The 23,341-nt window shown below is 42.0% G+C and overlaps 4 protein-coding genes and 1 long non-coding RNA gene across 9 annotated transcripts in view; 1 reads left to right on the top strand and 4 right to left on the bottom strand.

The window, feature by feature from the left end:
• Positions 1–28: 28 nt before the first annotated feature.
• aicda (activation-induced cytidine deaminase) lies at positions 29–5,346 on the bottom strand. Of its 4 annotated transcripts, none has more exons than XM_053682127.1 (7): positions 5,303–5,346; positions 4,877–5,120; positions 4,528–4,584; positions 2,328–2,493; positions 1,503–1,782; positions 389–504; positions 29–266 (listed from the first exon to the last, which is right to left on the bottom strand). In XM_053682127.1, the coding sequence occupies exons 3-7, from the start codon at positions 4,533–4,535 to the stop codon at positions 216–218; spliced, it is 621 nt and encodes a 206-aa protein (XP_053538102.1). In that variant the 5' UTR covers positions 4,536–4,584; positions 4,877–5,120; positions 5,303–5,346; the 3' UTR covers positions 29–215.
• LOC124628179 (uncharacterized) overlaps positions 1,673–23,341 on the top strand; it is a 22,120-nt gene continuing 451 nt past the window's right edge. The window contains exons 1-3 of the long non-coding RNA XR_006982532.1: positions 1,673–1,811; positions 2,303–2,417; positions 22,438–23,341. The exon at positions 22,438–23,341 is cut by the window's right edge and continues 451 nt beyond it. This is a non-coding gene — a long non-coding RNA (uncharacterized LOC124628179). The remainder of the gene's footprint in view (positions 1,812–2,302; positions 2,418–22,437) is intronic.
• Positions 6,698–8,981, bottom strand: nat14 (N-acetyltransferase 14 (GCN5-related, putative)). Of its 2 annotated transcripts, none has more exons than NM_001200464.2 (3): positions 8,812–8,981; positions 7,837–7,954; positions 6,698–7,715 (listed from the first exon to the last, which is right to left on the bottom strand). In NM_001200464.2, the coding sequence occupies exons 2-3, from the start codon at positions 7,915–7,917 to the stop codon at positions 6,924–6,926; spliced, it is 873 nt and encodes a 290-aa protein (NP_001187393.2). In that variant the 5' UTR covers positions 7,918–7,954; positions 8,812–8,981; the 3' UTR covers positions 6,698–6,923. The 2 variants fall into 2 exon arrangements, with proteins under 2 accessions (NP_001187393.2, XP_047006504.1); XM_047150548.2 differs by lacking the exon at positions 8,812–8,981 and adding an exon at positions 8,233–8,792.
• znf628 (zinc finger protein 628) lies at positions 9,210–17,857 on the bottom strand. The gene is made up of 7 exons (XM_017470458.3): positions 17,595–17,857; positions 16,323–16,868; positions 16,077–16,149; positions 14,778–15,869; positions 14,246–14,600; positions 12,374–12,528; positions 9,210–12,091 (listed from the first exon to the last, which is right to left on the bottom strand). Exons 2-7 carry the CDS (start codon positions 16,700–16,702, stop codon positions 9,830–9,832), a joined length of 4,317 nt encoding a protein of 1,438 aa, XP_017325947.2. The 5' UTR covers positions 16,703–16,868; positions 17,595–17,857; the 3' UTR covers positions 9,210–9,829.
• Positions 18,940–23,341, bottom strand: part of il11a (interleukin 11a) — a 6,255-nt gene continuing 1,853 nt past the window's right edge. The window contains exons 3-5 of the mRNA XM_017470510.3: positions 20,931–21,023; positions 20,563–20,724; positions 18,940–20,457 (exon numbers count right to left, since the gene is read on the bottom strand). Of these exons, the coding sequence (XP_017325999.1) occupies positions 20,287–20,457; positions 20,563–20,724; positions 20,931–21,023 (426 nt within the window). The 3' untranslated portion in view covers positions 18,940–20,286. The remainder of the gene's footprint in view (positions 20,458–20,562; positions 20,725–20,930; positions 21,024–23,341) is intronic.

Genomic DNA, 23,341 nt, shown 5'->3' with positions numbered 1-23,341 from the left:
TAACGGAATGAAACAACGTACACATGCGTCGTACGAAAACTCTTTATTGTAGTATTTTGATAAGTAGCACGGACACAGCGCCCCCAGACGCCTTTATCAAAGCTATAATGCTATTCAGGGAGAAAAAAAATAATTATTAATGTTTCAGTGATTCAAGTCTCAGGAATTTTGTTTTAACAGCACCATAATTGATTGTCATGTAAACTCTTATGTCATTAAAGGCCCAGCAGAGCGAAGCCATCCCTCAGGTCTTCAGACTCACTAGGCTGTAGAGACAAACAGAGTAGATGACATATTTGTACTGTTCTAACTCAGCGATGCCTTGTTATTGTGGTTGTTGTAATGTGGAAATTGTTAATAGATAAAGGTGAATTGTTTTTGTTCTTACCTGCAGGATTCGCTGTAGTTTCCGAGACAGTCGGATAGAGTTCTGGTGAAGGTCGTCCCAAGCCTTGAAAGCCTTCTGATTTTGAGCCACAAAGGTTTGCCAACAGTAGAAAAAATCTGTGGCGAGAGAATATGGCACAAGAAGTACACATACACAAGCTCACGGTTGCACATTACTATAGGGTTAGGAGTCTGGTCCGGCCCTCTACGTGTATTGTCCAGGCCTGGGACTAACCATTTAAAAAGGGCCTCGAAGGATACACACACACACACAACCCACGAACCTGCAAAATGTAAACAGTTGCAACAAACTATTACTCATTTTAATGTGATATTCAGTATTGCTTTAAGAACTTTGACAAACACTTCCATGAGTTAATCCTTTCATCCATCCATTTTGTGTACCACTTATCCTTCACAGGGAGCCTATCCCAGGGAACTCAGGGTACAAGGCAAGGGACACACTGAGCACACAATGGACAATTTGGAAATGTCAATCAGACATTGTATGCATATCTTTGGACTGGTGGAGGAGGGAAGGGCAACCCCAGAGGCACAGGGAGAGTATCTGAGCTCTCTGGCGGAAGCGGGATTTGAACCCTCAACCCCAGAGTTGTGAGGCAACTGTGCTAACCACTAAGCCACCATGCCCCCCTTTCTTCCTTTTTTCTGTGCACCTGACTTATGCAATATCTTAGCAAACCTGCTTAAATTAATGTAACTAATATATAGAAGCCTTCTACATATAACAAAATGGTTTCAAAAGGTTTCAGTGGCAGCTCTTACTGTGGAAACACAGCAAACCAAACTGATTTACAAAGTGGTGGTAAAAATTTATTTATCTGCTGAGTTGCAAGCAATACCTTGTTTTGACTGTCGTTGATCAAATAGCTGTATTTCAGATGGTTTTATTCTGCATGCGAATGGACTACCAAACCCTCCCGGACCTCTCACATGGCTTCCTGGTCATCTTATAACTTTATTCATCACCTCATTTTAGTCTGATTCAGTTGAGATTATGTATTTACAGTAGACTATTGACAAAGCATCAGAGAAAGCTGACATATTAAAATATATATATATATATGCACATACAGTAATCTTTCAGTGTTTACCTTTATAGGTCATGACTGTCACTTGCACACCTGCCCTCTGCAAGCAACGGAGTCCCTCTCTCTCTTGACTGTCCTCCTCGTCACAGAAGTAGAGGCGCGAGACGAAGATGCGCAGCCGCAGGTTGGGCATCTGAGACATGAAGCGAGAAAGGCGATGGGCACAGTTTGAACAGGGTGACCAGGAACAGAACCAGGTGATGGCATAAGCCACCCTGACACCATCCACACCGGAACCCAAGAAACCTGGGCACAGTACCCCAAGATAGCTCAGGAAGAGAAGCTGAAGGGAGGAAAAAAAGGATGATATGCGTTAGTTACTGTTGTTAATATCTATTTTCATCTCATCATTGTTATTAGCAATACAAACAGAATCATGTACCCCCAAATCCATACATGGGGATTGTTTTGATGGCAGATGTATTGGTAATGGTAAATGGTCTGCACTTACATAGTGCTTTTTTAACCTTAGCGGTTCTATAAAGCGCTTTACACTAGTTCTCATTCACCCATTCACACACACACTCACACACCAATTGTAACAGAGCAAGGTAGCTCAGTGTCTCAGTGTCTTGCCCAAGGACACTTCGGCATGTGGAGTCGTGGGCCGGGACGCTAACCACCAACCCTACGATTAATGGACAACCCGCTCTACCACCTGAGACACAGCCGCCCATTGTATGTGTCCAGGTGTGAGTGCAATCATGTCATGGAGATACCATTTTGTTTCAAGCTAGCAAAGATAATTGTGGGTTAATAGCATTGCACTGACTTTATCCTTGCAATCTCTTTTCCTCCTGCAGCTGCATCTGTCCATCCTCGTCTTACCTCCACATGGCAGCCAGAACGATTGCGCAGGTGTCCGAAGTCGAAGGAGAGCGAGTCGGGACTGTTGCGTTTCTTGACCACAAAACAGAGGTAGGTCTCGTTCCTCCCACGAGCCCAGCGCACGTTCTTATAGTGGTAAATAAACTTCCTCTGAGTCAGCAGCACACTGCAGCAAACAACAATGGCCCCCCAAAAAACTATTATTAGTCATGAGTAATAATAAAATATATCATAATATATGCTAATGTGTTGTCGAAAGAAGGTGTAAGATTATTACTGATCTTAATTTGAAAACAATTAGAGTATGTCAAAGGTGGATTTAAATAATTGATACATGATTGTACATGTAATGTAAGTTGAAACAGAATAGAAATACATCGTTTAACTTCTAATATTTATTGATATATTTTGAATAAATTGTAATTTATAGGAAATAATTTCTAAGAATTTTGTAATAATACATTGACAATACAATAATTAATAATAGCAATAATAAAAAATAGTTTGATAATGTGTTAAATGGACAAGTGGCTTTATGTCTCTCATGGTTTGGCTTTTTAACTTTAAATGTCTTGTGCAATCATGCATGTAGGAACTGCTACAACACAACAACCATACAGAGATATAGAGATTGTTCTGTGCAAAGCTATACATGTAGGCGCACACGCACGCACACAAACATACACATCTCTAGCACTCTCGGTTTCATCCGCTGCTACTAATAGTTGAGAACATTTAAAATGGCAATGCCATACATCATTAGACATATTTCCATCCATATATATATATATATATATATATATATATATATATATATATATATATATATATATATATATATATATATATAAAACATTTTAAAAGCATTTTAAATGCAATTTTTTTTCTTAATAATTCCTGAACTCTCCATCAGCAGTAGGTTTTATGAAATGTACATTTGCATCATTTACAGTATTTAGCATTCTCAGTATTATGTTTTTTTTTTTTTTGGTTTTTTTTTTACTCACCTGTCCAGCTTGCTCATCATTCTGAAAGATGAAACCAACTCAGTGGTTGAGTCATGCAAAACTGAGTGAGAGTTTTGAAAGAGATGTGGAGGAAGAAGGAGGTATAGAAAACGCATGACATATTGATACAGTTGGGTGAAATGGGGTCCCTGATTGGGTGATGGAAGTTTTCAAACACAGTTGGGAGGGCTGAAGTTTATTCTAACTGACAATGTCAGGGAATCGTATTAATAGCACCTGCTATTTAAAGGGACATACAAAGCATTTCTACCCTTATTGTAAAAACAACATTAGGCAGTAACTACATAGATTCTGAATTGAGTAATGGACTGACAGATTTATCTATGTATCTACTGATTTATTTATTTCCATCAATTCAACATGATATTGACGTGGCGTCATAAGATTGCAAAGATTCTGATTATTTTTTTGTTTGTTTAAAATATTTACAGCGTTTTTTTTTTTAATCTTAAATATTGAACTGCAAAGATTGTTTTTCAAGATTGTTACACAATAGCACTTTCTTTTTCCACATGACAGACATTGTAAAATTGCAAAAATTGGAAATGAAATATTTTATTGCAAAAATTGGGATTTGTTTTCCTTTACACAATAGCACTTTCTTTGACCACATATTAGACTCTTAAGTGTTTGACGTGACTTGTAACCTTTTTTATTCCAAGATGTGCGTCACAAAACACATCCTGCGGCAGAACCATGGCAAGCTGGAAATTTCCAGAACCCTTGCACCCAACCAAGGAAGCCTCCACTTCACTTTTCCCACATGGCCTTTAATCATTTCCATTATACCTTCTTCAGCATTCTGGATTTCTTTTCTTTTTTCTTTTTACCTGGGTCTTTCCCCTTTATTTATTTTTCCCATAGACATGCTATGAAGTAAGTCCAGTAGAAAGCTAGAATACGTTCCAAAAAAAAAAGTGTTTCCAGAAAGCTAGATTACCTTCTTCCTTCAAAACACACATTCAAGCACTCACTTGAGACCTCTTTACCACAGAGCAGAGCCTAGAAATTCAGCCTGACCACACAATGTCACAAGTGCTCAGTGGAATGTATAAGCACACATATCACTGCTATTATGTATCCTGCTAATTTGTGACTATGTGCAATTGTTTTCAAAACCCTTTCCTAGTTTCAGTACAGTTGGCATCTGTGTGAGTTTCACTCTAACTCACCCTTTCATGCACTCTGTGGCCAGGGAAATCACCGTTTCCCAGAGAGCTCCCTCTGATCTGTGTGTGTGTGAGAGTGTGAGTTAGACAGAGAAGGAGAAGGCAAAAGTGTAGGTCTGATTTTTTACATCTGTCTGCTCCCACAATTCAGCCTCTGACCACAAATCATTCAGAGGTCCAGCTGTATTTCTGGCTGTTGTGTGCATTTGTGTAAAAGGGAAAGCTGAGCACAATGTAAAGTCAAAATGTACAATTCTTATTCTTCTTCTTAATAATAATAATAATAATAATAATAATAATAATAATAATAATAAAGCATGGTGGCTTAATGGGTAGCATGTTTGCCTCGCACCTCCGGGGTCGGTGGTTCAATTATCGCGTCCGAGTTTGCATGTTCTCCCTGTGCTTCGGGGTTTTCCTTTGGGTACTCCAATTTCCTCCCCCAGTCCAAAGACATGCATTGTAGGCTGACTGGCATTTCCAAACTGTCTGTAGTGTGTGAATGTGCGTGATTGTGCCCTGCGATGGGTTGGCACGCCATCCAGGTTGTCCCACTCCTTGTGCCCCTGGGATAAGCTCCAGGCTCCCCTGTGACCCTGTGTAGGATAAGTGGCACAGGAACTGGATGTATAACAATAATAACCAGTATATAATATACTTATGCACAAGGCAAAGCAAACCTAATATTTTAAAACTTGTAACTGATTTTAATACAGAACATTACTGATCAGCCACATCTCACCTCTTCACACCTATATATTCACATACTCACACACACCATGGACAACAGCAGCTTCAATGCATCAATTGGCACAACACGTTTGAACGAATTAGGGCAGGAAATGCAGAGTCATTTTTTCCGAAACCCACCCGCCCACACACACACACACAGACACACCCCCAAAGACCTATCGTGCAGACAAACTCAACCACAGCTCCAAACACACTTTTCCAGAGCTGTGAACCTGCATCTGTTTCCTGAAGACAATAATAGGTACGCTTTGGTTAGGGGACACACTATGCAGGTGTTTACTAATCTGGGCTCCAGCACGGCAGAACAACAAAGCCCACAATAAACAAGGCATGGTGCCAATTCATGTGAAAGAAGATACTGAAGTAGTAACCTTAGTACACAGTGAAGGTGTTAATTATCTAGCCTTCTTTTGTGACCCATTTAGAAAATAATCCGACCTTGCAATGAGTAAGAAACACCTCTTACTCAACGCAAATCTATGATCTGTGTAGTGCAAAACTAAAACCTGCAGCCATGTCTGATTACAATGAATTAAATCTTGTGGGTTTTTGTGACGTCCAAAGCACAAAGTCCATCATTGTTCACTAAAGTCTGCTAAGTGAATATGCATGTGTCACCCCACATAAAAGAATCTGCAGAATAAACTAATTTGTGTATCCCCCCCTCCCAGTTTAAAATGGCCATTCCTGTCCTATCATGCAGACATAATTCTGGCAATTATCAATGATAATGAAATGAAACCATTATCATTTCATTCAATTTTGTCTGGCATGAATCAGAAGATCAGCCTAAAGGATCCATTTTCAAATCATGACAGTGAATTTTACTGCTGCACCAGGTGCATGTTTTCACCACATATACACAACTGTACAAACATCCGGTGGTGAATGAGGTGCTAGGTGAGACATGTTTCGCTGCATGTGGTTCAGGTAGAGAGATAACCGCATGCTTCAACTTCAAACACATATATGCTTGCTCATTGTTGTTTAATGGCTAGCACAAAGTCTGCAACAAATATATTCTAACACAAAGCTTGCTTTGTTCTCTTTTATTCAAGCATTATGTGTTTATCTGTGTTGACATCTATAGTAAGCCTACTGCAGTCACTCAGTTTACCACAGCTGAACCACAGACTGCACATCTCTACCTGGCAAGAGAGACACAGAAAGCTATACATTTTGAAACGCCTGCAAGTCATTTTCATATTAAAACTCTTCACATCTAATTTTGAACCTGTGCATTCAGAGCAAAACCATTTTGTGACTAGTAACACTACATAATTAATAGCAACCCCTGAGTAATACCAATCTGAGAAGATTTCTTTAAAAATATCTTTTTGAGACAAAAAGGCCACTGGCAGCTCAGTACTATTCTGTCACAGTGCAGCAACATGTTTAAAACTGGACTCAAAACACATCAGAAATTTTACAAATACATTTATTAGAGAGAAAAAAAATAAGCAAAGAGGAAGAAAAAACACCACACAATAAATAAACAATATAAATAAATGTAATTTTAAATTCAGTTGTTGTGGGTTTTCACTCACTGTAGTGATGTTACCGAATTTTGAAAATCAGTAATGTCACAAATTATGTAACTATTTAATGATTTCAAGCAAAGCTGTAGTTACAAAAAATGTGCCCATTTACACCCATAAGTCTTTAACAAACACCTTTGTCACTGGAAAGCCCAACCAGCTTTTTCCTGGCTCTTCGTAATCCTCCTCCTCTTCACCTTCCACCCCAGAAGTCTCTCCCTGGAGCCGGTAGCCCAGTTTTCTGAAGAATGCCTCTCCTACTTTGGAAGGGAAGGGCACATGAGCATAGACCCTGCGTACTCCGCTCTGCTTGGCTCTGGACTCCAGGCTCTGGACCAGCAGCTTGCCAAGCCCTTCTCTACGGTACCAGCTCTGCACTACCAGCCTACAGATACGATACACACCATGCCGGCTCCAACCATCTCGGGCAACACAGCCAAGCACCTCGCCATCGCGCTCTGCGACCCACACTTCCCCTGCAACACGTGCTCGTTCTTTTAGATCATCTTCATCCACCTTCTCACTGTCTTCAGGCTTAACTTTCTCTGCCTCTTTGTTCTTATACTTCTCTTTGGCTTTCTTGCGACGTTTGGCTTTGTCCTGGTCAGGGACGGGCTTGGCTTTGGCAGCATGTGGGTTTGGTAGGTCTGGTTGGGACCTAGCATGGTAGCTGCTGCCCAGGTAGTCCCAGTAGGGTCTGCTGGAGCCCAAGATGCCCGTGGACCGTGGGATGGTGAGCTTGAGGTACACGATGAGAAGGAACACAGGGATAAACAGGGCTAGCATAAAGGAGTGCACTACAAAGCGGAGCACTGAAGAGACTGTGGCGAGCAGGAGGACCACCAGTGGTCTAGTAAGGAGGTGTAGGATGAGCCGGTTCTCCATCCCTTCACATCCTTGCTGCACGGATAGAAGATAATAGTGTGGAAGTTTGCGAAACAGTGAAGGACACAGAAAGCAGAAACTATGTATGATCAATGAAGCTTACTAAATGATTATTATTTTTTTGCACAAAACATACCTTGATAAGAGCCTTTACAGCCTCAATATCCTCCTCTTTCATCCGCCGAAGCACTACATCTCCCAGGTCCAAGTGCGCCATCTTATTCAACCTTCATGCAGATATTCAAACCTGGGTCCTGAAGAGACAGGATAAAGAGAACACTACTAGTAAGTCTACTGGAGGCTTACAAATTACCTTCTTTTTTTTAAGTTAATGGATTTGCTGCATGTATGACATGGACGTGAATTGTGTTTGGCCTCAATTTCCGTGCTGAAAAAAAAAGCCCAATAGAATCCATCACATAAGTTCTAATGGTTTCCACTACAAATACCATTATAAACAATCAAAACCATTATTGAGCTTTAATGGTATTCACTAGACATAACATGCCACTAACAGAAAGCAACAAATTACCTGTAGAGACCCATAGGGACCATTACAGTTTCCATTGAAACCAATACAATTCCCAGATTAGAACCATTAAAACCATTACAAATTCTATGAGAGTTTCTATAGGGTGTCCCCCCTCCAGCAGGGTTGTTTCTCATTAAACAAAGTTCAGAAAGAATAATCGTTGAGTCTCTCGTTAGAATAAATCGCATTTTGTGCTACATGTCCCTGGTTAAATGTTTAGAGTCGAGACCACGTTAGGCCAACAGTATTATCGTGTATTACCAAATTTAGATCTGGGGGTTGAACAAGACGAGGAGGGAAGGATTTAATGGCTTTTAAACCAGTCGAGCACAGATAACGGTCATGCATGCACACATAAAAAATGTAGGCTATTTCTGTTATCACTATCCTACTCTTGTTTTATCTGGATGAGGACGACGCGTTAAGAAGCTTATGAGAGTATTCTTAGGGTTTGCGTGATACGTTATATTATTAGCCCTGTGCCGCTTCCGAATGATTATTTGCAAGACTTTTATGGAAAACGTCTCCTGTTTAAACCGACACAGTGCTGTGTTCCGAGCCAGCGACTGACCTACTTACCTCAGGAATAAGGGTTCAAACCGTTTCCAAGCATGCATAGTACCCACAAGCTATCATTGCGTCGAAGAGCTGCAGTGTTACCGCTACACGCCAAGCGCGCTTTCAGCGTATCTGCTTCCGTGAATCCCAAAGCAGCGTAAACGCAGCAGGAGCATCAACCGAATCAGCACTGTGCCTTTACACAAGCATAGAGGTCATCTACACCACGACTTTACCCGGTACAACTCTAAAACAATTACAGAATTATTACAGATAACTGCGTAAATAAATAACGTCAGAAGAGTGGGCTATAAATAGCATAGATTTTTTAAAATAATTTTTTACTTGACATTGTTTTTATGTCTTCAGTGCAGAATTTATTTATAAAAACAAAACAAAACAAAAAACCCAACACTGACAGCGTTTGTTGAACATAATTTACTAATATCAACAATTATAGTGAAACTAAACAGACTATAGACATATTCACAGTTCCTACACTTTGGCTGTCAACATGACAGCATATTAGTTTACAGTTGCCCAACATTCTTCAGAAGCTCCTCTTCAATTCGTCGGCTAAGTGTAGTATTTGGGGGGGGGTCATACTTGTTCATACTTGTTGTGTGTGGTTTATGAAACGACTCCCTCTATGGGCTGGTGAGTAACTCTCACCTTATTCTAGGTAATGCAGTGCTCAGAGAACACTCCAGGAGACTGAAGTTAGAGGACAACATAAAAAAACAGAGCAACCGTTGCACCAAAAGCTATTTTATCATGCATTTGCCTGTCAATTCTTGTTATAAATCAAGGCCTTTCCCTCCAGTTCACTTTCCTGATAGCTGAAAGTGAGAGGACTAAATGACTTTAGGTTTAGTCATCTGGATTATAAAAGGCATCATTAAAAACTGGTGTATGATCAAAGACTCTGGATGCTGGTAGTTAGTAGTGTGCATTGGTTAGTAGGGCCGTGTGTGTGTTGTATCTTAAAGCAATAAACAGGCTTAATTTTGAGATTTGAGATAATTTTGAGAGCTTAGTCTCAGGTCCCATTCACACTGGCTGATAGTCTGCTCTCAGTTTCCAGTATCTTCTGCTCTTCCGAAGCCACTTCTTGCGATGTAGTGCCTTCTTTGTCCATGTTCCTTAATCCTACAGAAACACCTTCTGTTCCTTCTGTCAAACTGCTGGTACTAACCTCAATAATAACAATACCTTCTCCTCCCTCTAACTGAAATATGCTCCCCATTTGCCCTGCTCCTGTTCCAGTGACTCCTCCAGGATTAGTAAAACTGCCCCCTGTCTCAGAACTGCTGCCCCCACCTTCTATTACTGCAATCATTTGAACACTTTCCCCATTACCAGTGTCTGCATCTATTTTGGCCTCACTGCCTAATTCAAACACAACCTCTTGTCCACCAAGAGGCATTAAGCCTTGGGCAGGATGGCAAGAAAGACCCAAGTCTTCACTAGGGCCTTCAGGAAAGCCTGCATTTGATGGAACGTCTTCATCACTTGGCGCATCTGTTTGGAAATGAAGAACAAATGCTTTCTCTTCCACTCCAACACCTTCTTCAAACCCTTCCATTCTTTCACTTTCCCTCGCTCCACTCCAATCTCGAAGCAAGTTAAGAGAAACCATCCCAGTCTTCTCCTTTTCTCCATCTCCCTCCATCTCTTCCTCGGACTGAAATCGGAGAACGTATGATTTTTCCCCCCTGTCTTCACTTCCTTCTTCCCCTTGTTCACTTTCTCCTTCAAAATGTAACACATATGACCTTTCTCCCTCCACCCCTTCATTCATCTCCACCTTCACCTCCATCTCATCTCCTGGCTCTCTCTCCTCAGTCTCCTTCTCAAAACACAGAACAAAGCGCTCCTCTTGTAGTGACTCTGGAAGTTTCTCTGCTTCCTCTGCAGCAGAAGCTTTTTGGGGGTCACCTGTCAAAATACAATGGCTGTCTGTTGGAGGTGTAGTTGGGGTTACTGCTGATACAGTGACAGCAGCAGGGGTAGAGGGTGCGTCAGGGACAGAATCTGAATTTGGTGGTGGCAAAGATGTTGGAACATTATGTTGCTGGGACAAGGTTGTTGAAGAGGAAACAGAAGCAGCAGTTGTGGTTGTTGAAATAGTCGAAAGAACTAATCCTTGAGTTGCTGTGACAGATTCTGCCTGCACCAAGGACCCAGATTTCTGAGTTTTATTCTTGCGTGCACGCCTGGTTCTAGGGCTCCTGGTGTGGCTAAGCGTTCCTAAAATTGGTCTAGTATTGGCTGGTGGGTTTTGGGGTGGGGCAGGGATGAAAGGAGCACTATTGTTGGTAAAAATAAACCTCTGCTGGGTATGGAGTGGCTGAAACTGTGATATCTGGGTTTGGGCTGGAGCTAAAGTGGCTATCTGTGGCAGTGCTGGTATGGTTTGCACCAAGGGGAGGGGCTGTGGTGCTGAGGGAGCAGGAAGAGTGTTCGTATTGGATACTGTGGGGACAAGAATCAGACTCGGCTGGCTCCCATTGGTGGACTGGCACTGAAGAAGCAGGAAATTCTGGGACGGCAGTTGTGGTGGTGGAGGAGGAGGAGGAGGAGGGGGAGGGGGGGCCGGGACAGGCTGTGTGGGTGTTGGATTGGACAGTGGGATCAGCTGTAGTCCTGTGGGTGTCTGGATCATAAAATAATTTTGTGAGGTGTTTGGAGGAATGTCCAAATTTGATGGTGAGAGAAGGAGTGTAGAATTTCCTTCATTAGAAAACAGAGAACTAAGCCCTCCTGCTGCATTCATATTTAAACTCAGAGTAGTAGTTGGCATTTCAGAGGTCCCACTGCCATTCTTCGCAGTTTTCTCTGCTTCTTTTATGCATGTGGCCCCACCACCGCTGATATGCGTCCGAAGATGCCGCTGCAGGTAGGAGTGCATGACGAACTCTTTCCCACAGCGCTGACACTTGTAGTCTTTGCGAGAGGAGTGTGTACGAAGGTGAAGCTGAAGATTGGAGGAGTGTGTGAAACTCTTGTGGCACTGCGCGCATTGGAAAGGCCTCTCACCCGAGTGTGTACGCTCGTGTTGCTTTAGGTTGGATGTTTGCGAAAATGCCTTGCCGCACACAGAGCAGGCATGTGGTCGCAGGCCCGAATGCAACTGGCTGTGTCGCCGCAGACAGCTGGTGTTCTTGAACGATTTGCCACACTCCTGGCACACATAGGGCCGCTCACCAGTGTGCTGCCGCAAGTGGTACTGGTAATGTGAACTCCACTTGAAAGTCAAAGGGCAGTAAGGACACTGGAAGGCTCGCACTCCTGTGTGCACCTGCACACATAATAGAGAAGAAGCTGAAAGCTTGCATTTGTATTTGCTTTTTTAAATAATTATAAGTAAACAGGTGAAAGAAAAGGATGGCCTGCATTGAGGTCTGTCGCATAGAATCAGCTAAATAATGACATTTGATTAACAAACGCTAACATGAATATCTGAATCAAAAGTGTGAATGAAACTCAAAGAAACCCCCAAATCCTACCATATTCTAGTCTTAATGCGATTACCTACTTTGTCAATGTAATCATTTGGCCTAAGAAGCATGGCAGTGTTTACCCTTTGATGTATGGACAGTAGAGAAGACCTCTTAAAGCTTTTTCCACACTCTGTGCAGCGGTACGGTCTCTCTCCTGTATGATCTCTCATGTGATAACGCAGTCCTGATGAACCCTTAAAGGATTTCCCACATTCCAAGCACCGATATGGCCTCTCTGTTAAGGAAAAAAAGAGAATTGAGAAATGATATGACCAGGGAATTACTTGCAGTCGGGATAAAACCTTCTTTAATTCCTAGTAAACAATTTTGTCTTGATCTTACATAACCAAAATAGAATGAACCTGTGGAATTTTGATGTATGGTGCAGCTTGTTTTCTGCTAGCAAATACAACCCAATTCCAAAAAAGTTGGGACACTGTGCAAAATGTAAATAAAAACAGAATGCGATGATTTGCAAATCTCATGAACCCATTTGTTATTCACAATAGAACATAGAAAACATACCAAATGTTTAAACTGAGGAAATGTACCATTTAAGAAAAAAATAAGGTAATTCTTAATTTGATGGCTGCAACACGACTCGAAGTTGGGACGGGGCAACAAACAGCTGAAAAAGTAAGGGTTACTAAAATGAATCAACTGGAGGTTAATTGGCAACAGGTCAGTAACATGATAACATGTCAGTAACATGTATAAAAAGAGTATATTAGAGAGGCAGAGTCTTTAGGAAGTAAAGATGGGCAGGAGTTCATTCACTAGTCTGCGAAAAACTGCATCCACAATCTGTTGAACAATTTCAGAATAATGTTCCTCAACAAAAAATTGTGGTCTATGAATCTCATCATCTACAGTACATAATATCATCACAAAATTCCAAGATTCTGGAGAATTTCCAGAATTTTCCAGAATTTCCCTTCCAGTGCGCAAGGGACAAGGGTGAAAATCAATACTGCATACCCGTGATCTTCAGGCTCTCAGGCGGCACTGCATTAAAAACAGGCATGTTTCTGTAATGGAAATAATTGCATGGGCTCAGAAACACCTCCAGAACTCACTGTCTGTGAACACAGTTCACCGTGCCATCCACAAATGCTGGTTAAAGCTCTAGCATGCAACGAAGAAGCCATATGTGAACATGATCCAGAAACACCGCTGTCTTCTCTGGGCCAAAGCTCATTTAAAATGGACTGAGGCAAAGTGGAAAACTGTTCAGTGATCAGACGAATCCAAATTTGAAATTCTTTTTGGAAACCATGGACGCCGCGTCCGCTAAACTAAAGAGGACATGGACCATCCGGCTTTTTATCAACACTCAGTCCAAAAGCCTGCATCTCTGATGGTATAGGGGTGTATTAGTGCCTATGGAATGGGCAGCTTGCACATCTGGAAAGGCACCATCAATGCTGAAAGGTATAGACAGGTTTTAGAGGAACATATACTTCCACCCAGATTCCATCCCATCTTTACTTCTGACAGACTCTGCCTCTCTAAGATACTCTTTTTATACCCAATCATGCTACTGACCTGTTGCTAATTAATCTAATTAGTTGCAAAATGTTCCTCCAGCTGTTTCTTTTTAGTAACACTTACTTTTCCAGCCTTTTGTTGCCCCCATCCCAACTTTTTTGAGATGTGTTGCAGCCATCAAATTCAAAATGACCTTATTTTTTCCGTAAAATGATACAGTTTCTCAGTTTAAACATTTGATATGTTTTCTATGTTCTATTGTGAATAACGTGGGTTTATGAGATTCGCGAATCACTGCATTCTGTTTTATTTACATTTTACACCGCGTTCCAACTTTTTTGGAATTGGGGTTGTAAAAGAAACTGCGTGTAGTGGTAGCGTTTACATGTTTCAAAAGACCTTTCCCCAGATTCAGATTTACGCAGATTTATTCAGTTCAATTTATTCAACTCGATAAAGCTCACCGTTATTTGCAGCAGAGCCCTTGCTACTTCCTCCTCTCCTTCCTGCCTTCCCTGATGCCCTGTTGGTTGATTTCACAGCTTGCTTCTCTCCCTCTTCTGTGACTGCAATGAGGCTGACATGGATCTCCCTTTCTCCCTCCTCCCCCTCTCTCTTGGCAGAGGACGAGGAAGACAGGGGCATTGAGAGGGACAGAGAGGGAGGACAGACTATTTCAGCCTCTGCCTCAGCCAGCAGTCTCTGCTCCTCAGTGTGCGAGAGCTGGTGGTTAAGAAGGGATGACAGCAGGGGGAAGGAGCGGTCACATACAGAGCAGCTGAATTGAGATCTGGACTGGGACAGTGCCAGAGGGTGCACCTGGTTGAAGAACAATCCAGAGAAAATCACATGTAACAATCATATTGCTATTCTTGCTGTTTTCTCTCCAATTTACAACCTTAGCATTATAAGATTCTCCCATTCAGTCTTAACCCAGATAGAACCTTATAATACTAAGGTCATGATTTGTGCTTATTTTCATTTAGTACGACTCACCTGTGCCATGTGTCTGCTCATTGAGCTGCTGTTCTTGAAGCTTTTACCACAGTAAGCACACTCTGACAATGTAGCCACAGTTGTATCAACTATGGGCGTGGTGTCATCTGAGGACATCTGGGCCACGGAGCTGGTGAAGCTCTGCAGCAAGTCATACTGAACCTGACTGGATCCACCCCCAATACCACCCAATCCAAGTAGTTCTGTCCCCTGCCCACTCTCTGACACTGTCGTGGTTTCTACCACCTCCTCAAAGTCCGCCAACAAGGGGGCCATCCCAACTAATGAAACCCCACCACCCTGTGCCTCTAAGCCTTCACCTCTGATGTCTTCACCCCCATCCTCTGCTCCCAGGCTGTGCAGATGCAAGGCTTGATGTTGTTCCAGGTGTGTTTGGGTTCCGAATGTCTCGTTGCAGCTGCCGCAGCTGTACAGCAACACGTTAGCACCAGTTTCTGTTGACTCCTCCATGCTCACTTGTACATGCTCTGAGCCTGTGGCTGTCAGGACACTCTGATTGCCTTCAGCCAAGGATGATGTACAGGATGAAGGCATATGATGAGATAAGAAGACCTGACTAGTTCCCCCCTCCTGCCCACCTACAAGGCCCACCATGTCCGATATTGTCATTTCAACTGCCTTCAAATCGTCTGAGGTTGCCCCCTCGAACACCACCTCCACATTTGTCCGTGACCCTACTTTTCCTGTCTTCCCCCCGCCCTGAGCCTTGACCTCTATGTGGGAGTTGCGATGAAGTGCCAAGTTGGAGGAGTGTGTGAAGCTGCGACCACAATCACCACAGATGTATGGCCTCTCGCCCGTATGTATGCGCATATGTTGCCTTAGGTTGGTTGACTGGCTGAAAGCCTTGCTGCACACCATACATACATAAGGCTTGACACCCAAATGCACGTTCTTGTGCCTACGCAAGCTGCTGGAGTTTTTGAAGGCTTTGGGACATCTGTCACATGGATAAGGGCACTCGCCTGTGTGTTGGCGTAGGTGATACTGGTAGTGAGAACTCCACTTGAAGGTAAGAGGGCAGTAAGGACACTGGAAGGTGCGCAAGCCCGTATGCACACTGCGATGGACCTATATTTAAAAATAAAATTAAAAGAATGTAAACCCTAAATTCATTTTCAGTAGAACACTTGATAACCAAGTAACAGTTAAACTATATATTATCATTAATCAAAGACAAACGCATCTATTCAAATGCACATGGTAGGCCTGTTATGTTTTTATTGTGGAATCTTAGACAAGACCCTGCTGGCCCCGATACTGGCAGGTATCGCTCACCTGTAGGAGAGATGAGCGCTTAAATGCTTTACCACAATCCTCACATTTATAAGGCTTCTCTCCTGAATGAGACCTAGAATAAAATGTAGAAAAATATTATTAGAAATCAAATTCATTCTGTTGAACACAGCTCCCGTTTCACTCCGAGATGCACTAAAACCATGTTATATCAACATGATTTTGGAAGAACATAAATCACATTAACTCATTATTCAGATCTGTATAGTGAACCATTTAACTTCTTACCTCTGGTGATAGAGCAGAGCGGATGAGCCTTTGAAAGCCTTGGGGCAGAGGTTACAGCGATATGGCCTCTCATTGTTATGGCTACGCTGATGATGTGCCAACCTGGAAGACCACTTAAAACTCTTCCCACAGTCTAGACACTGAAAGGGGTGTTCAGGATTTTGAGACCCCATCGTCCCTGGAGACGTTGACGACGTCACCATCTCGACTCCCGTAAGCACGACGGTTTCGGTCCCTTTCTGTTCCTCTCCACTTTTCTCTTCATCGTTATCCTCCTCTTCCACTGAGGGAAGAAGCGATGGAAAAGGAGAGAGGGATGATGGAGTCTGGCTGGGAAGAAGCTCCGTTTGGACCACCAGGGTAGCGACAGAGTTGGCCATTGTACCCTATGAGCAGAGGAGCATGCTCTGGGTTGTAGTGCAGATGACTAGTCTTGTGGATCCTTCCAATTTACGGCAGCCATTGCAGATGTTTAGTGGAGTGCTCCTGATGTTGTGTATCCAAGCTGAAATGCGTACTGTAACTTCTTCACTTCAATTGCCAGAGCTGTATAGATAATCATAATACTAATTATATTAATACATCCCTGCTGAAAAAAAAAACAAAAAAAACAATAGAAACCCTCTGAGAATTTGTAATGGTTTTAATTGAAACTGTAATGGTCCCTGTAAGTCTCTACTGGTAATTTGTTGCCTTCTATTAGTGGCATGTTATTTGGGATACCATTAAGCACCGGTAATGGTTTTAATGGTTTTAATGGTTATCTGATTGTTTGTAATGGTATTTGTCGTGGAAACCATTAGCATTTCTGTGAATGTTTCTATTGTTTGTTTTTTTTCAATGATTTCATGATTTTCACCCAAATCATGATGTGCCAAATTTAAACCAAATATGAATGTGTGGCTTTTCACAGCATAGTTATCATTTTAATAGTCATAAAACCACAAAGTCACGTGATTTAAATACCAACAATCCACGTTCTGATCTGTGCTCTACTTGACCTAAATAAATATTCACAAGAGGAATAAAGTATGTAAATGAGTAAAATGTTATAAATAATTTGACTAATAACTGATCAGCATTTCCCCTTTAAAACAACTCCTCCTCCCTCCCTCCTTCACCTCCTCCTCCGTCCCTCCCTCCTGTTCTGTATCGGTGTCCCTGCTGCGTTGTCTCGGGGAAATTAAAAAAAGATTAGGACAAAACAAATCAAAAGCCAGACACGGACACACATACTCTTATATAATGTTGTACAAATCAACATTTACTTACTCTCTTACAGATTTGTGCATATATTTGTCCAGTCACGAGCCGGCCTTCCCGCATCCATCTCACTGCTCGTCTTGGTTTATCAAACGTCGCAGTATTTCTCGATTTTTCTGCAAATTCACGGTGCATATGTCACTTGCCTGTACTTATTAATTTTACTAAACAGTTTTGATGTGTTGAAATGGTGCTGAAGTCCGCAGTGATAGTCCATACAACCTTAACAATAATGTCGAGCGCAAACTAACCAACAGTCACCCGCCTGCTTCCGGCTCTCAGCAACGACGAACGCTATTGGTCCTTTCACCCTCCTAACTCGCTCATGTTATTGGTCAGCAAGATCAACGCTGATAAATTGATACTAAATATCTTTAAATATTGTCCAAGAGGCGGTAAACGTATAATAATCGTCATATCGGCACATATATCATGTCGTTTCTGTCTTTCAGCATAAGAATTGATGCAGAAGAGAAGAGCAAGGCGGGTGTGCGTCTGTTACAATGTTTCTGGGAAATGTAGTTTTTGTGGCATGGAGGCGAGGCCTAACGCACAGGTTCCCAACCCTGGTCCTGGAGAAGCCACTATATTGCACATCGTAGTATTTCTAACACACCCACTTCAGTTGAATCAGGTGTTAGAGCAGGGAAGACATTGGAATGTGCAGGGCAGGGGGTACTTCAGGACCAAGAATCTGTGATATATCAATGAGACTATTGAAGATGGCTTTGGGCTACAATTGATATGAACAGTTTTGCTACGATGGTTAAGTGCTACGATAGCGTTAGGACTGCTGCCACAAATATTTTTGCACTCAAGTCTCCATAGTTGATAACTTCAACAAAATAGACTTCATGTGAAAACTATAATGAATTTCCTGGTCACACAATTGCACTTTTTGACCATGTAGTACACAGTTAAATAAGGGACTTATTTATAATCGCACGATTCGTCTGGTTCCTCTCAAGGTATCGTCCTCATGTCCTCTCAAGGAATTTTTTTCTTGCCACTATCGCCTCTGGATTGCTGATTAGGGATATTTTTCTGTAAAGCTGTGTCCTTTGTTAACATCCATCCATCGTCTATACCACTTATCCTTTTCAGGGTTACGGGGAACCTGGAGCCTATCCCAGGGAGCATCTGGCACAAGGCGGGGTACACCCTGGACAGAGTGCCAGTCCTTTGTTAACAATGCTATAAAAATAGAATAAGATTTAATTGAACTGATATAGTCTCAGGGTTCTCATTTAATCGGTGTGGTTCCTCAATAGATGGCATTAAAACAGGCCATGTTTTGTTAGGTTTAGCCTTTAGCTACTGAAAACGACAAAAGGAAAAAAAAAAGGCTTCAATATTCGTTGCTATTAACTCTTTATTATTGTATCTGACACACTCTTGACATCTTTCTGTCAAACAGCAATGTCACCTACATCATGTGAGGCAATGCAGTCGAACATAAAAATTTCAATAGCAATGATAAAGTCTGATTATAAGTAGTATAAAAGTATAAAAATTACAGAAGGCTTGCTTCTCTTCAGTGAAAATAAATAACATGAAAACATAATAAATAGTATATCAAAATACTAAAAAAAAAAAAAATCAAAACAGAATAATTTCGATATTGCGATACAATTGCCAGAGCAAGGGGCCTTATATCATAGAAAACTATAATATAATACACATTTGCACTGTACATAACAATTTACATTCAGGATGATGTATGTACACCTGTACATTACCAAATAATCACGATATCACAATACATAGTATTTTAAGGCTTGGGTTGTTTTTCTTTTTTTTTTCTTTCATTTAACATTGCTTAAGAACTGGTTAGTCGTCAAAAAGCACATCTTCTGAATCAGAGTATCGAAAACACAAACCCAAATATACTGTGCAAAGAAAGAGACAAAAAAAGGAGATAAAAAAAGGCAGCAATGGTGTAGGTCAGTGCGTTGTGACACTCCCCCTCCCTCCCCCCCCCCCCCCCCCCCATTTGCTAATTTATCATTTTACACTAACAGACACCATACAAACCCAGCAATATTGCTACATCTAGTGGCAAAACAATCTAGTTAACAATCGTGAACACGTGCCTCCCGAATTTAAAAAGAGAGAGAGATATGAGAAAGTATACAATTTGTTAAATAGGAGGCATATCAACAGATTTTTGGGAAAATGGCTAGAAGACAATAGTATAGGAAAGAGAGAAAGATGGTAAACAGCAAAACAGTACATTTTACTTTTAAACTTGTACATAACTGGTAAAGAAAATGACGGTGTTTTTTTTCTCTCAAATAATCAAATAAATAATGACACCAAATAAATAACTAAATAACCGCTCAATAAATAAATAAATACATAAATAATGAAAAGGTTGAATTTTTTTTTTTAAACATGAAGAGCGAGAGAAGAAAGTGAAATTTAGATGAAATTATGCAGACGATCAGAAGCAGGCTGTTGGCAGTGATGTGTCGCTGTAGTCCAAACACTCACAGCTGTAGCAGACAGGTGGAGTTCTCATTTTTGCACTGTGGCTTCAATGTGCCAATGACTACAGATCAGTGCCGCCAACGTTACTGCCATTTGATCAGCTCACATACGCACCAGGCTGGTAGTTCATAGATGGACAGAGGAATGGCTGGAGAGGATGCCAGTTGCTGTAGTGTAGAAAGGGTGGGTCGTGATAGGTTGATGGTAACCCTCATGCCTGCGTTTTGGACTTGAGGCTGAGGAAAGCACGCGCCGCCCAATCACAGAAAAGCCTGAACCTCTGAAGAAGCAGCTGTGAAGACTGATTCATCTCCCATTGGGAGGAGGGCTGAGGAAGGGATAGAGGAGGTGGGAAGATCCGAGGGGCATCCACATACTGCATCTGTACAGATATTTAGAAAGGGATTTCAAAGGAGACTGAGCATGAAGTTGTAAATGATGTTTTACAGTACTAGTAGATATACAATGTGTGGTGTGTTTCAGTTACCTGGCGATGTAACAGGCCGATGAGACTCTTAATATGCGAGATCATTTCACCTAGCTTTGATGCCGTGGGGTGATGGTGCTTCTGTGTCACCTTGTTCAGCCACTCGAAATGGTGTTCAAAAATCTTGAAATCGGTATGGAGCTGAATAAGCGTAGGCTTCAACTGCAAAAAAAAAGGGAATGGTTCCATTAGATTATTAGAACTATTACTCTTTTGCTTTTCTAACCACAATTTACTTTAAATTACATAGAAAATTCTGCAAACAAGCTAGTTCTGTCCACTCACAAACAGTCAAGAGCAGTGAAAGTGTGTGCAAAATTAAGAGATTGATAGACCACAAGACAGACAGACTCTGGCTGGAAGTTTACCTCCAGTGAGCTGAGGTCATTGGCTCTGCTGCTGATGGCTGGAAGAGATTTGAACCTGTTGTGGTCGATCACCGGTTCACCCTTGTGGTCATTCTGAAATAGAGGGCCAAATGGATAGAATTGCCTTCAGTAAACAGATAAAACACATGTTCACAAGGAAACGCTGTCCACAAAAGCAACGTCATGGCACTGTGCAGAATTTCCCATGCTTACAGACTACCTCCAAGCCCTGATCCAAGAACAGCTCGCAGTGACCAAAGTGACTAATATTAGCAGCCTAGAGAGGATGCCTCCTGCTCTTAAATCAGTAGCAGGAGGGATCCTCTACCAATACCACAGAATTACAGAGCATCAGAGTCACCAAGAGTTCACCAGGGTACAACCTCCTGAAAGTCAACAAGACAAGTTTGTGACCTGAAGCCACAGGATGTTTTGTTGAGGAAGAAAAACAGCATATGCCATGAGTAAGGCGCTTGGAGCAGAATAGACAACATTGGGATGTAGGGAAACTCCAGGGTCAGGCCTAAAAAAAGGCGCAATGACATACAGACCCAAAACAGGCCCCCCTTTTTTATATTCCGACCACTAGAGGGAGACAGAAACATTTACAGTAGAGGTTGTTAGGCAGCAGTGGTCGGTTTTGGTTGTATAAACTTCTTAGCTCCTGTTTGTTAATGGGTTTAAAGGGCATAAACATGAGCTGAACTGTGTTGCTAACAAATGTAGTTACTCCACTAATGGGCAGGAAATAAGATAGTTCAGACATCAGAAGCACATAAGTAACGCTGATCAGCTGATTAGGTGACAGGTGTAATGCACGCTATGCGTCATCGAGGTTTCAACAGATGAGGAAAAACATCATCAGGAGCCACTCAGCAAGCAGCGTGGTGAGGTCAGCTTTCCGCCACCATTCTTTCGCTGTTTGTCTCGATGTGTTTTTTCCTTCATATGTTGTTGCTGTTTTGCAACCATTTCACTTGTTTTCTTTCTCCCATTAAGAAAGACCCAATCACACATTCCATCCACTACTTCATTACTCATCGCTCTGTGCTACTACTTCTAATTTTTATCTAGCGTGATCTTTGCTCCTACATGTATTGCACATCCATGGTGTTCCCTGATCCACTTTTCTCCTCACATATATCTCATTAACACAAACACACACACATCCTCTTGGATCCTCACCTCACTCCACTGCTTTTTTTGTCCCTCTCTCCTTCTGTGTTCCTGAATGCAAATATTGCAATGTGATAAATCTACCTGATTTCTATCGAAACGCTTTGCTGTGACAACAGAAAAGCTAAACAAGTAATCCCACACCTACACAGCCCACAGCTATTTACAACACACACAAGCCAGGCAAGCACCGAACGAAGTAAATACACCCTCGCAAACTAACACACATTAACACATTCTGTGCGTGCAACCACAGCAGCCAGCACACATCGTTTTTTATTGCTTTCTTGTGGGGACTTTCCATCAACTCCCAACTATTTTTCTTTCCTAGGCTTGACCCCTGTAAAGTGTAACTCCATGCAAGAAGAAAAGGGAACCAAAAATAAATCTGACTGAAAAAACCAACAAACTACTTCTCCGAGTGGATGGGGCCTTTTGTCGCAGGTGGTGTCTTTGATAATGATCTGCCTTCACATCTGGCGCACAAGCACAAAGCAATGCAAACGAACGCACCAAACATGACTGCATCTAATCTCCCTTGAAGCATATACAGTCGGGCTAGCATCTCATCGTACTGCATATGCCGGGAGTGACAGAGCCCCTGATCTGATCTTAGAGGTCATACCCGAGTGTTTTCTCAAAGCCATGAAAGGAGCAATATAACCTCAGATACAATCAAACTCGGCAGAAGAGGATGAAGTCAGAGTTTCTGAGCTTCACAAGAGTGCTGCAGTCTGAGGCAAGGAACATCAATGAGACCCTGAGCCGTGACTCAGTCGCTTATAGACAAGCGAAACTAAAAACCTTCACACTCCCTCCTTATGCTGCTGCATAAAGCAATGCTTATAGTGCTGCCTCACCTTTACAAGTCAGCCAGAATGGAAGACTGTACTGTAGTTTAGCCTCGCTTGTGCTTGTAAACAGGCCTTCAGAAAAGCCATGGCAACGCAAGGGAGGACATGCTTATGTTTCCGTGAGGGAGTTCTGGCAGGGAGGCCTCTCAGAGGTGAAGGAAGTACAGAATGAATGGGTTCAGTGCCCCCTAGGCTACGGACCTCGATCACCTAGCAACCTGGCAGAACCTTACCAAAAACCCTTGTTGCTCACTCACATATGCTCCAGACTAGAAGGAATGATCCGCCAAACTTAAAATACAAAAAACAAAACAAGAAGCAACCCTGTAGTGGAAAGACTCACTTGCATGGGCTGACCAAAGTGGTTCAGTGTTCAGGGCT

The sequence above is a fragment of the Ictalurus punctatus genome, chromosome 1, assembly GCF_001660625.3.
Source record: "Ictalurus punctatus breed USDA103 chromosome 1, Coco_2.0, whole genome shotgun sequence".
Classification (NCBI taxonomy): domain Eukaryota; kingdom Metazoa; phylum Chordata; class Actinopteri; order Siluriformes; family Ictaluridae; genus Ictalurus; species Ictalurus punctatus.
Note: the sequence above shows the minus strand (reverse complement) of the source record. Positions and strands in the feature narration are given on the sequence as shown.